General features: G+C 47.7%; 1 protein-coding gene across 2 annotated transcripts in view; it reads right to left on the reverse strand.

Annotated features, from left to right (window-relative positions):
- The window catches only part of HMGCS2 (3-hydroxy-3-methylglutaryl-CoA synthase 2), a 30,899-nt gene that overhangs the window by 655 nt on the left and 16,550 nt on the right, over window positions 1-13,694 (reverse strand). Inside the window, exons 4-10 of one of the 2 annotated variants that reach the window (XM_019501979.1) lie at window positions 11,622-11,786; window positions 11,117-11,285; window positions 8,791-8,961; window positions 6,101-6,207; window positions 5,137-5,262; window positions 3,841-3,967; window positions 178-1,638 (exon numbers count right to left, since the gene is read on the reverse strand). In XM_019501979.1, coding sequence (XP_019357524.1) covers window positions 3,861-3,967; window positions 5,137-5,262; window positions 6,101-6,207; window positions 8,791-8,961; window positions 11,117-11,285; window positions 11,622-11,786 — 845 coding nt within the window. In that variant the 3' untranslated portion in view covers window positions 178-1,638; window positions 3,841-3,860. Of the gene's footprint in view, window positions 1-177; window positions 1,639-3,840; window positions 3,968-5,136; window positions 5,263-6,100; window positions 6,208-8,790; window positions 8,962-11,116; window positions 11,286-11,621; window positions 11,787-13,694 lie in introns of those variants that run through there. The other variant, XM_019501980.1, reaches the window with a different exon arrangement.

The following is a 13,694-nucleotide window of genomic DNA, read 5'->3' on the forward strand; positions in this document are numbered from 1 at the left end:
GGGGGGGGGGGTTGTTTCTTGTATTGGTGCATTTTCTTGTTAGATAAGACTACACACATGTAATGCTTCAAGCTTAAGAGCTGCCTTTCCAAAAGCTTATATAGACACTGTTAAAATCATAAAAGGCCTAGGCATCCTGAAATTAAAATTCAGATAGAGACACCTAGCTACATGGGAGCTGTCTTCCACATAACATTTGTTACCTGTGTTCTTGCCAAATATAATCCTTCATACAATGTCTCTTATTTAAAAGTATGTCATAAAGCAGGGGTTGTGCATGATTTTGCTGTAAGAGATGTAGCCTTTACATTTCTTGACTTGGAGTTTAACTTTAAATAACGTAATATGAACGTCATTTATTACATTTTGATTAAGAAACAGCCTGTGAGTTAATAGTGGCTTGTCCAGACGACTCTCTGGTGAGATCATGTGGTTCTAAAGAGACGAACAATGCAGCAGCATTCATTCCAAGGCTAGCTGGTTTATGGTCTGGAACACAAGTCTAAAGGAAATAACCTTAAACTTCACTGTCTGAGATATGCCTCAAGTGTCAAGGGAATCAGCCGTTACCCAGCAGCAGTAATTCTCCTACACAAAGGGCTTCCCACTGGAGCCACATACACACTTAGTTTCTTCTTTATATCTTATTATTAATAATACAGTTCTCATAGTGCCCAGGAGGCCAACTGCTGGGCTTGGCACTGTACAACCACAGAGTAGCAGACAGTCCCTGTATTACATTTATTACTATTAAAAGTACTGCCATGTCATCGATGCTAAACCAACTTTGTTTGCATTGTAAAAAATAGATCTGTGAATAAAACCACTCAGTTTTCCTAGTTGCTGCAATGTCACCGTGTTTTTCTTTCCCTGGCCCCTTGCTAGAAGCAATAGTTTAGTTTTGTATCTTGTACAAAATTCATGTGGAATACAAAAAAGCACAAGCCTGCAAAAAAGGACACCTGTCTGCCAAGATGTTCTTCAAAGGTCATTTTAGCCTAGGGATGGCTAGAGCTAGAGCTAGAACTGCTGGTGAAAGGGTGCAATCTGTCGAATTTTAAACTACCCTATAGACTCCTACAGGAAGAATGTATGAAAATCTACCAAGAGGCTCTCTCAAAATTACTCTAAAGGTCTACAGACTGTGTTGTCATTCTGTAGAACTCAACCAGCTTGTTTCCTACCTGATTCTACAGGACTTGACCATAAGGGAAGGCATCTTCAAACATATAGGTCCAAATGGCTCTGAATATCTCCACCAGGTTCCTTATCCCTCTAGGTCCTTGAGCTGGATGCAGACTCTGCCTTGAAGCATGTACAAGCCTTCAATCCTTGTGGTGATGAAGCCAAGATGTTTCTGCAGCTGGTGCTGTCTGTTTGCTGTGTCTGCATCTGGCGTAGGCGACTGGTAGGGGGTGCACGGGGGTGCATGTTTCCCCCCGACGGCCGACACTGATGCTGTTGGCAGGGCTTGTGTCCCACCTAACAGGGCCGTTGGCATTGGCGACTTTTGCGAGTGCCCCCCGGATTCAGGAGGCGCCAGTCACTCATGGCATCTAGTCTGTTGGTTTTGCATTAGTAGCATGGTAGTTGGACAAGCCATCACCTCAGGCAATATTCTCACAAAGTTGCACAGATCTGCAGGGACAAAGAGATGGGAATGAATTGCTTATCATTCATCTCTCCAGCCATGGCCACTGTGCTAACTCAGCTGCATCTCAGATAGGAATTTCCAGCCTTGACATGATCACCACTGTGTCAGCTTAAACACACTAGGCTAATGAGTCAGTTCTCATCCTCCATGACCTATCTATACTTTATCATTTCAGCAAAGAAGCTCTGACCCTATTCTGGCAACTTTCTGCCTATGGAAGATAGAGACCAGACTCAGGGACATTGAGAACAGAAAGATGAATAAGCCAGAGTCCTACTAGAACATAGGATTGGAAAGAAGTCCCTTGGCCAGCAAGTCCAATCCCCTTTTTTGTAGGTGCTATGCTGTTCAATCTCTTCCAGAAAATGATCCAGATGAAGTCTGAAACCAATTAAGAGATATGAGGGCAAGAAAACCTAAGGAAAGGCTGTTCCAGGATCATGCCATTGCTCCGATAATTAAACATGGATTTTTGGTACCCCTTAAGGCCCTCTACCATGGTCCATTTGGGGAACATGAAAATGTTGCATTTCAACATTTCTGATTTTTTTTTTGGCATTCCCCTTATGTGGATAATTTCAATTTTTTGTCCCTTCCCAGGACAAAACCAATATTAAAAGAACAGGTTTCCTGTGAGCTGGAAATTCCCAATTTTGTATAAATCCACTAGCTCTCCTACCCAAACCCTCTACCTCACAAGAATAATTTCCATCTCTCCTCTCTCACCAACCCCTTCCCCAAACTTCAAGGCAGGGCTGCAGGTTGCAAGTCAGGGAGAGAGGAAATTTAGCTGCCTACTAGAAACAACTGTGGTTTACTTAGCACTGAGTAAAACAGAAGGTAGAACTGTCCTCAGAAAACAGACAAAAGAGTTAGGTGAAGGCACCTACAATTTCAAAGAGTGCGGGTGACAAGCAAGATGGATTAGAAGAGCCCAGGCTGTGACCATTGTCCAGTCCCTGTTCAAAACTTGCCAAGAATTTAGCAAGATTCAAAGAGGGACCAGACATTTCCCTGGCTACTGAGAATAGCCAAGAGTTGTCTCCATCAGTGATAAACTGTTTGCAAAGGGCACTAAACTACGTGCTTCAGGGTTCTTCAATTCCTTCTGATGTTCTTGTCTCTGAGAGACAGTCCTATTCATTAAACACTGATGGTGGGCCTAGGCCCCCAGGAACTACAAGGTCCCTTCAGTGCCTAGGGAGCCATTAAATTGACAACAACTAATCTCATGGGACAAATCAGGATAAAACAGGAAGAGGAGTGCAGGTCATAGCTTAATAATTATGGTTTCAAGGGAGGACACTGAACAGAGAACTTTAGCTAGCGACCACTGCCCTTTGAACAAACATATCTAAGCAGCCTGTGGCACAATGCCCAGTGAAACTCTATCCAGAGACGTGCTCAGACAAGGGAAAGGAAGACAGCCATGCAGCTGTGTAGGTTTCGTCTGGCCAACTTCTCCTTCCTGGTCTGGTAGGTAGACAGCCTTGCCAGGGCCAGGAAGAGGGTGACAGGAAGTGGACCAGATTGATGTCCTGCAGCCTGCTGAAGTAGTACGCTGGGGTGTGCTGAAGGGGTTGACAAGGCAGGAATCTCACGACAAACTCCAGAGGGCTAGGCGATATGGGTGGGGACTACCCTTGCACAGGACCTGTTAGATATAGGCAAGAATGTGAACAGCAGGGTGACCTTGACCTCCTGAAGGAAGTAGCAGGGGGTGTGTGGTGTAGAAAGCTCCATATGCCAGGCCAGCACAGAGGGATCTGTCATCCCTGCCTGACAAAATCTAAGAGGTCCCCAATATGACTCATCCTGAAAGACAGGAGACTGGGCTAAATGGATCATGAGTCTGACTCAGTTTCCTCACGCCTGTGTTGCCATGATGACCAGGTAGTAGCAGGTATCCCCAGACCATCCTTGTTATCACTGGAGCCATCTTTGCCTTGTGCAAGTTTCCAGATAAGTTCCTGCTCTTCCTTCTCATGCTGGAATTTCTCCTCCTGGGAGGAGCCAACTCCATAATGAAGTCCTCCCCATCTCACAATCTGGATAAACTGAGACAACTCTCCTTTGTCCCCAACAAAAACTAACTCCTCCTCCTGCCCCAGACATTCCCCTCAGGCCCCCATCTACCTTCACATTTGCTATGATAGCCCAGTCCTCAAGAAGGGATTCTAACCCACCTGGACAGTCCTGTTCCCTGTTAAAGTGGTTTCCTGGCATATTCCCGGCGGTGTTTGTCATCGATTTGCTGCAGGTACCAGGTGCCTGGGAAAAGGTCGTCCTTGGAGCCATGGGGAGTGTGGTTTGCTGTAGAGAGAGAAACAGAAGAGAGACACTGATGGATGGCCACTCAATGTTGTTGTAGCTCTGGGGTACTAGGCAAGCTAGGAGCATTGCCTAAATTCTTCCTAGGAAGCAACCTTTGCAACTCCTAACTTCAAGTTCCTGGATGCAAGTACTTGAGGGAGAAGGCATGTGGAAATCACAGTGAGTCTGGGGCTAGTGTTTCCCTACAGTGCTGTGCACCTTTCGAAGGACAGTCCTGGGAGGGATATTTCTACTTGAAAAGTAACAGCTGGGAATAAAACCCAAGTCCTTGGACTCCCAGTTCTCAGCTGTAGCTATTGGGCCACACACAACAAGGGAGTTAGATGGGTTTCTACTTGGGTCAGACTTGTTTCTAGACAGCTCCCATCTGCCAGCTTGCCAGAGGAGATGCTGAGTGGTATAAGGAAGGTTAGAAAAGGGGCCTAATCATTCATCCCCAAAGTCTTGCCCACAACCAGCCCTTGCTCATAGCGGTTCAGCTGTCAGCGGTGCTGGGAGAGAGGGGTGATTACAAGCTGCCTATAGCTTAACCTGACAAGAATGGAAACATTGTCCCGTTATAAGCTTGTCCATCAAAGGGTGAAAGGAAATGCATGAAAATTGCCAGGTAAATTATAAGGTGACGGGTATCTACCCACTTTAAAAGCTAGTTTATCACGAGGTTTGTCTTCGGTTTCACAATTAAGATACCAGCAAGGGTTTTCAGAGACCCTGGGAGCCGAATCTAGACAATCCATAAGAAGAGACACCCACTCTTCTCCTGGTGCTAACTATTGTAGGGGCTTGCCAGCATGTCTTTAAAAGGGACTTTCTGAGGCATTATAATTACTGCCTTGCAGCAACTCCCTGCTCATGTGTGCTCGCCAACAGGCTGCAGTTCTGTCTTATGGGAAGCTCTACACACCGAGGTGGGATTCGCTCCCTCTCAACACCAACATGGCAGCAGGGATTCTCATGTGAGCTTTCCAAGACATTCAGGGTCAGGGCCTGATCCTGCAGGCTGCTATGGGACTTTTGACAAGAGAAGCAGGGGTCCAGAGTGTCTGACAACCAGGCCATTTCCTTACATGCCAATTTACAGCCCCAGTGAGGCACTGGCATGAGAATGGTGGAAGCAGCTGACTGCTGAGCCATCTTACAGTACGCACCCAAGTGATGGGTGTCCTCTCTCAACTTCATGATCTGTGCAAACTCCTCAGGCGGGAAGCACTTCCGGGAATCCAGGCGAGTCTGCAGGTCAGAGAGGCTGGAAACCAACTTGTCCAGGGGGGAACCTGGCATACAGAAAACCTCCCAGTGAGAGAAGTAAGCTGAGCAGAGCTCCAGGGAAGTCACTGTGTGCCCTAGGGAACTCTGTTGTTTCAGGACATAAATCTCTTCTCCTTGTGGCCATCCAGACATAAGAATATTTCGTTCCTGTGTGCCCCATGCCTCCCTTCCCCAGCTAGGCAAACCCACTCAGAAGTCTACAAGCAATGGATCCCATCTCTCCTTGCCTTGTGGTGACCCAAGCCCAAATTTCAACACCCCTTTCAAGATGAGGGTGTGGAGATTGTGGGAGCACTAACCCAACTCCCAGCATTTGTTTCCTTGCACCCTTCTGTGCCTTCATCAAGAATCAGTTCATATTCTAATCTAAGCCAACCCCTGAGGGGTTCCTATTGGAATTAAGTACCCCCATCATGGGCAGGTGGTTCCCTAAGTGGTCATACCTGGGCTTCACCCCATATACCCTGAAGCAGCTAGCTTTAGCTGTTGTCAAGCCCAGGCCTGGGTGGATTTCACGTAAAATGTGTTGCAATCCTTCTGTGCTGCCTGGAACCCCTGGATGCGGCAGGGTGGAATTTGTCCTTCATTAAACCCAGTTCAATACAAAGCCTCTGAACACCAGCACCCTCCTTCAGGGAGGTAGAACCAGCAGATGACACAAGACCTTGCACTTAGCACTGGGGTGGGCCTTACAAGTGAGGGGTCTAAGCTTTGCAAGGGAAACTTCCCCATTGACTTACACTAGCCTGGGCAGAGACAGGGGCAGCATGTTGTCTTGGCAGTCAGTGCACAACTGCACAAGTGTATTCCAGAACAAGAGGGAGCCAACAGGAACGGACATACCTGGGGCAGCATCCTGCGAGACTCGAAGGGAGAACAAGCTTGCAGCCAATCCTGAGCCATAAGAGAAGGCCCCGATCCTTGAGCCAGCCAGCTGCTGTGCAGAACATCTGCAGCAATTCAAAGTAAGCCAGTGATGGAGAGCGGCCAAGCCAGACACCTGAACCCCAAATTCTTGGAGCTATGTAGAAGCCAGTTGCAAGGGCATGTTTCCTGTAGCTGATCTACACACCTAGTAAATACTGGATGTAAGAGGACTAGGGCAACCAGAAAAAGTTGGTGGTCTGTAACAAGATTTTCCCTCTTCCCCACTTCAGAAGGAAAATTTCCCTGGGCTTAGTAGTAGGTAGCCGCTAGCAAGCAGGACAAAGGGAAGGCAGATTTGTTCTCTGATCCTTATGTCCTTGGCACAAAGAATTGTGGGGCTGAAGGGATAGAGGCAGGTTACAGAATCCTGATTGGCGAGTGGCTGATAGCATTGCTGCCTGGTTGTTATGATAAATATGGAGGTAACATGGCACTCTCCTTATATAAGCATCCTCTGGAAACGTGTTCTACAGTCAAAGGGAGAAACACCAGATTTTCCAAACCAGCAGATTCCCTTAAGGAAGGCCTAGAAGGACCAAACACAGATATGCCTCAGGATGGCAGCTAAGAGACCCCATGTCAGGAGGCCATGGTGAGGGGCTGGACAATCACACCCCACAAAGCTATTTTACCATGGCAATGGATGCAGTATAAAAACCACGGAGGTTAGATAGCCAAGGAGCACTTCAGGGAACTGTGGAAACACAGATGAGCATTAATCATGTGATAAGACTAAGGGAGACCAGAGGATGCTGTTCTAGTTAAGGGAAAGCTGTAAGCTGGGAGGCAGAGTAGACACGAGAATGTGCAGATTTTAGGAAACCACTGCCTATTCTGGAGTGTGTTCCTGTCCTGATCTTCCACACCAAGTGGAAACAAGCCCATCTGGTTCTTTCTGTTCTCTCCCTTAAACACATGAGGTTGGATTAAAATATATCACTATGACTTGGAGTTGATGGGAGAAACCAGTGCTGACTGTCTTTTGAGGTAAGAAAGGCTCTGCCTGGGGAGGAAAAGCAAACAGGTAGAGCACCCCTAGCAAACAGCTCCAAAACAAGGGATACTCATCTCCCCTAAAAGGTCCATAATCCTGGCAGTACTATACCATGCATGGAACCAGATCAAAAGAAAAGGAAAGCTGCAGAGTAAAGCATTTAAAAAGCTAAACCAGAACAGAACAAAAAACAACCCTCCCCTCCCTGCCTCTCCCACCACCAACAGAACCAGAGAGAAGATGGGGTGGGAATCTGTTCCTTTTTAGAGGGGTCCCCCTTCTCTCTGGGGAGCTGAAGATATTCACAAGGGTGCAAGGGCATAACATTCATAATGGCAAATGCTACATCCATTCCCGGCCCCAGCTTTGTATTGCATTTTAATGGCTCCATTTTTGCACCAGGTTTCAAAGATATAAAGGCAACCTCAGGAAAAAATGTAGAAAGTCCCCAGTCTTCTGTTCAGCTTTCCTCCATTCGGGCTAAGTAGCTGACAAAGGTCCTTCAGAATGGGAGTAACAGCAATTCAGCATAAAGACAGCAGGATCAGACCCTTAATGAAAGCTGTCTTTGTGCCTGGCAATCCCCTCGGCTGGCTCTCTGCCAGGTTTCAGCACAAGTCTCAGCTCAGTGCCTTCAAGCTTTTCATTGCAACAAGCCCGGCAGCCATACTTTTTATTTATAAGCAAAACTACAGCAAAAACAGCTGAAGCTTAAAAGTAGCAGCACAGGGCACAGTTCACAGTGAGGACTAGAGTCTGTGCTCATGTCAGGGCAGGAAAGACATACATATAGAAGGGCTTCTAGTAATGGCAACATCATTGCTGAGTATTCTCCATGGGATCAGAGAACAGAGTGTGGGGCTGTACCTTCTCCCTGTTCAGTCCAGGCATGGGACCTTGCTGAGCCAGTGCTGTGCAAATCTCCCCTATGTAACTGCTTTAAAAACAGGCCAGATATCCCAACTCTAGAACTAACTGTAGTCATGGTATGTACCAGGCGTGAACCAGATAAACTGAATAGGTTCTGACCACATCTGCAATCTCCTTCTACCCCAGGTGGGAGGGATCCCACCTGCCCCAGCCCTCTCCAGCTGAGAGGTGGGTATCAAACCAAGCAGGTCATTCCCACAGGAATAACCATGGGCTATTTCATATTTTATGCTAACACTGCCAGAACCAACTTGGGGATTGTGCGTCTAATCTCAGGAACATTTTTGGATTAGATTTTTAAAGGGATAAAAGGTTCAGAGGGGCAAGAATCACTAGACATTTTAGGCATTTGCTGTATGAAGCATCTTATTGGTTTTCTTTTGCTGACAACATATCACTTAATAGCTTACTGTGCACATCACAGCAGATACTAGAACACAGAGACTGTGGAGTCCCTGGCAGCAATATGGCTGTAGTACCTTCATTCACAGGGTTCTTGGCATAACTTAATTGACATTAATAAATGTCCTTACATTTCATTATGCTTATTAGTGGTTGGCATCTGAGATGTTTTGGTGGAGGTAGGTTAGGCTGCAAAGACAGGGCAGAAGTTAGAGGTGGATCAGAGAAGGGAGAGGGCAGACTAAACAGGGGAAAGGGGTCCCACAGAGGAGTGACTCACTGTGCAAGGAGAGAGGCGAGACACCCGTAGACAGAAGGGGTGTACATGTTGCCATTGCGAGAGGAAAGGAGCAGCGAGGGCTTGGTTTTCTGGTTGAAAATCTCCAGGCTTGCTTTTTGAAATGCCTTCTCCACATCCTTGTCAGAGTAAGTGTCTTCTAGCTTTTTACCACTGCAGAAGGGGAGGAGGTTGTTCATTCATAAGCAAGAGGCCTTCAAAGCCATGGCAGAGGAGGAGATTGGGAAAAGCACTGATCTGTTAAGACTTAAAATTTGAACCTGAATCCCTGCTGGCACCATTAGCCACACCTCTTCCAAACTCGGCTCTGGCTGCCTTCCCTCACACAACTTCAGGGACTTTGGCAAAGCTGTATGAACAGCACCAGGCCCACAGTCTGCAAATGCCTGCCATCCACAATGGCAGTCCCCCTACTTGCACTCCTAGGGCACTTGTACACATGATGCAGGTTTAGTCCTCATGGTTTTATTCTATGCCCCCTAAACCAAACCAGTGAATTTTTAATTGAAACCTACCGCTACAATTTTTCTGTAACAGTAAAGCAAGGGGCCCAATCCTTTTTTTTTTTTTTTTTGGTCAGAGCTGGACCCTGCCTGCAGCCGGGGGGTGAGCTGCCAGCAGGATGAGCTGTCCCTGAGCTGCAGGGAGCCCTGGTCCTTCCCTGTGCAGCAGTGGCACCCCCCAGAGCTGACCAGATGGGCTGCTAGTGGGCCACGTGTTGCCCCAGCTCAGAGGCAGCACCCAGCCCAATCCAACTGTTCCCCAAACCCGCCTGCTGGAAGCCCACTGGGCAGTGCTCCCTGGGTGGGCTCAGGGAACAGTCAGACTGGGCCAAGTGCTGCCTCTGAGCTGGGGCAGCACCCAGCCTGCTAGCACCTGCCTGGGTGGCCCCAGTCAGGTGCTATTTTTGTCAATGCGTGACAAAAATGTTATTTGCGGCTAAAAGCCACACATTTTCAACATGTGTACATCGTGACAACCATCACATGTACAAGCACCCCTAAATTCTTCTATAGAGATTACTATCTGCTGATCCAAAGTACTTTGCAGCATCTCCTCCCCCACTCCTATATCTTATAGGACAGCCTGTTTGCCATGAGCCCTACAAAATTCTTGGCTTCAGCCAGGCCACTGGGGTCCTCAGACTGCTGCCTATCCTAGAGAGCAGGATCATCTCATTGTGTCCTTCTGCTGCCCAGTCTGTATCACCCATTGTTTCTTGCCTATATGCTTAGATTGTAATATCTCTGGGGCAGGGCCATTTCTTAGTTCTAGGTAGATACAGCACTGACGACAATGGAGTCCAAAGTTGTGTTAGCAATGCATCTTCTGCTCTGTTACTTGTAGCCACTTGAAAAATTTCACTCATTGCACTACAAGCTGCTAAACTACACTTAGCAATCATCACAAAAATTCCCCCCACCTAGCCAGGTAGTGCAGAATCAGGCCTCTCCCTGAGAAGATGCTTCCCCAAAGGTGGGTGTTTTGCTGAACCCAACATCATAGTTCCTGCTAGAGAAATAGCATCCACCTGAAATACCCACAACCCTTACTCCCCACCCCTCCCTACAAGGAGACATCTCACTACACTGGGGCATGTTCTCCAGCTCACCTAGACACATGCTCACAGACCCTAGAACTGAAGTGCCATCTGCCAGGATGCACACAACCCCTGGAAGAAGAGTGACATCTACCAGAACATCCACCAGCATGGCAGGGAAATCTTACCCTCCTGCTTGTCTGCCACCCTTGTTAAGGAAATCACATTCCTTTTCCAAGCCCATGTCAAAACTAATGTTACTCCCTGAACAATACCAGCACCCTCAAGCACTGTGCTGGGACTAGGGTTCTCTTCTCAGTTTTGCCTCTGCCTGCTGGTGCCTTGGTCAAGTCACTTTCCCTCTCTGTAGCAAAACAATGGGGATAGGGATATTGACTCCCTTTGTAAAAAGGGAAAATGGATGGTAAGTATGAAATAAAAGTCAGGTATGGCTATTATCAATTTTAGCATCATTACTCTGCCTCATGCACAGGGTTGGACTAGCTGACCTCCAGAGGTCCCTTCCAGCCCAACTTTTCTATGCTTCTATGCTTATTGAAAATAACAGCCCCTGAGAAAAATCTCTGTCCATGACTGCATGCAGTCCCTACAAGTGAAGTGTTTTATACCTTGCAACACTACTAGGAAAATAGTTCCTCCCATTGCCTGAGATCCCACCACCAAATTCCACCTCTATGAGTGGCAGCAGACCAAGGAACCAGCACACCCCTGAACAGCTACAGCTCTCACCCCAGAAAGCTCACCCACCGGAAGCTCTGCAGCCCTTTGTAGATGCCACTCTCAGTGTCAGGTTTGGGAGCTGCCAGGAAGTCATTGAGCAGCAACCGTCCCACAGACTTCTGTACCAGTTTGCAGAAGGGTGTGTGGAAGATTATGAACTGGAAGTCTTCCATGGTAAAAGGTTTGGTGATCCCCTCTAGAACAGAATACGAGAGGGAAGCCAGGCATTAGATGAAACCCATCAACTGCAACCCCACCAGGAGGCAATAAGTTACACAAAATCTCACTGATTTTCGGAGGCCTCCAACTTCCACTGAAAAACTGTCTTGGGTGTCCGCCAAGAGGAGGAGTGGGAGACAACAACCACTCCTGAACAGAGCAGAAAGAGTGAAGTCTGATGCAATGGGGAAGAGTGCAAAGAATCCATCGGATTGTGATTTCCACAAGGGAGAGGGGAAATACATGGGCCCATACAGTAGGAGTCACATGACCCACAAAAAGACTTTCGCCTGGTGACTCCTAAGCTCTTTACCTTTCTGCCACTGGCTCTGGATTTTCTTGCGATAAACAGCATAGCATTGATCCAAGGCCCGGAAATAGCACTGGATTGAGAGTTTCCCATCTACCACAGGATACTCTGAAGCCAAGTCTGGTTTATAGAAATCATAGGCATTCTCCATGTGGGTTCCTCGAAGTCCTTGGAGGACAAAAAACAGCAAACGAATGAACATCAAATGCCAAACCATCCACCATACTGAATACCAACTTGCAAAGCACTTTCTAGCCAAACCCCACCACAATAAAATTACTCACTCAATCCCTTAATTCACTCCCTTATGCCCTTTTTCCTGTTCTGGATCTACCCTACAGCTTTTATAGTCTGTTCTTTTCTATGTAGAGTCTTATACTGTCATGGATGGGCAGAGTGCCAACAGTGCATCAAGTGCCACGATTAATATCTGGCATACAGGGCTCATTCTGTCCCTCATCCTCCCAGAGAAGAAATTCCATGTCAAGTCTCCTGCTTTGGTAAGCTTCTAAAGATCTCTATGTACAGCTTGCTCCTTATTCATGTCAGAGAATACAGACATGCCCTTGGCATATGGTGGTGCTATTTATGATAGTCCTTAGGTCTTGAGGGAATTCATTCCTCTGTCTCAGACTGTCTACCCTGGCAGAAGAAAGGCCCATAGTGGTCAAGGAGTGGAACTGTTTGCTGCACTATGCCTGAAGCAGGTTTAGGCAGATCTTGGCTATCCTGGGCTCAGGCCATTGAATATTTTGAAGATAAGAAGGTAGGCAGTAAACTTGCCTCAGTATTGTATAGGAAGGCAGGGTAGGGCATGGAAAATAGATTTTCATAGATTCATAGATTAAGGGTCGGAAGGGACCTAGTAGATCTTCTGGCCCGACCCCCCGCCAGGGCGGGAGAACAACAAAAAACCCCAAAAAGAGAAACGGGACTCAAATGAGTCCAGCCAGGTAGGCATCCAGCCTCTTCTTAAAGACCCCCAGGGTAGGGGCCAGCACCACTTCCCTTGGAAGTTGGTTCCAGCTCCTAGCCGCCCTAACTGTGAAGTAGTTTTTGCGGATGTCCAATCTATACCTCCTCTCCATCAACTTGTGCCCATTACTCCTTGTTATGCCAGCGGGCGCTAGGGGAAACAGCGTCTCCCCCAAACCCTTCTGGTCCCCCCTAGTGAGTCTATAGACTGTCACCAGGTCCCCCCTCAGCCTTCTCTTATGGAGGCTGAATAGGTTCAGGTCCTGCAGTCTCTCACTGTAGGGTCTGCCCTGTTGTCCCCGGATCATGCGGGTGGCCCTCCTCTGGACCCTCTCCATGTTGTCCACATCCCTCTTGAAATGTGGCGCACAGAACTGGACACAATACTCCAGCTGTGGCCTGACCAGCGTCGCGTAGAGGGGGAGGATCACCTCCTTGGCTCTACTCGAGATGCACCTGTGGATGCACGACAAGGTAAGGTTAGCCCTGCCAACCATGACCTCGCATTGTCGGCCCATGTTCATCTTGGAGTCTATAATGACTCCAAGATCTCTTTCTGCCTCCGTGCTCTCGAGTAGGGAGTTCCCTACTCGAGAGATTTGATGGGCTTTGCTGGGTATGCTTTGCTGGTGAGGAGAAACACTACAGCATTCAATACTAGCTGTAATTTCCTCAACCTAACAGCTTCCTGGATCAGTATATGTTGCATTGCTTTAGTCACAATGAGAGCCAAAAAATGCACAGATAACCGTTATCTGCCAGGGGGGCTGCTGGGCCCTCTTGCTGCCTTTCCTCCGAGATGGACTAGACTTAGCTCATGCATTGAGGATCGCTCCCTTGAGGAGCAACCACTCTTCCTGAACTCCCCTCCCCCTGGGGTCATGGTCCCTTAGGGCCTCACTGACAAGCCTCCTGAGCTTGTCAAAGTTGGCTTTCCTGAAGTCAAGGACTTCCGTGCTGCTGACTGACTTGCCAGATTTATGGCAGATGGTGAAGGTGATCAGTTCGTGGTCGCTGTCATCCAGCTTCCCATCAATCACTAGGTCGCCTATCAGGTCATCCCCAGTAGCCAGTACCAGGTCAAGCAGCGCTTTACCTCTC

This window comes from Gavialis gangeticus, unplaced genomic scaffold, assembly GCF_001723915.1.
Source record: "Gavialis gangeticus isolate Ggan-Ray unplaced genomic scaffold, GavGan_comp1, whole genome shotgun sequence".
Lineage (NCBI taxonomy): Eukaryota > Metazoa > Chordata > Crocodylia > Gavialidae > Gavialis > Gavialis gangeticus.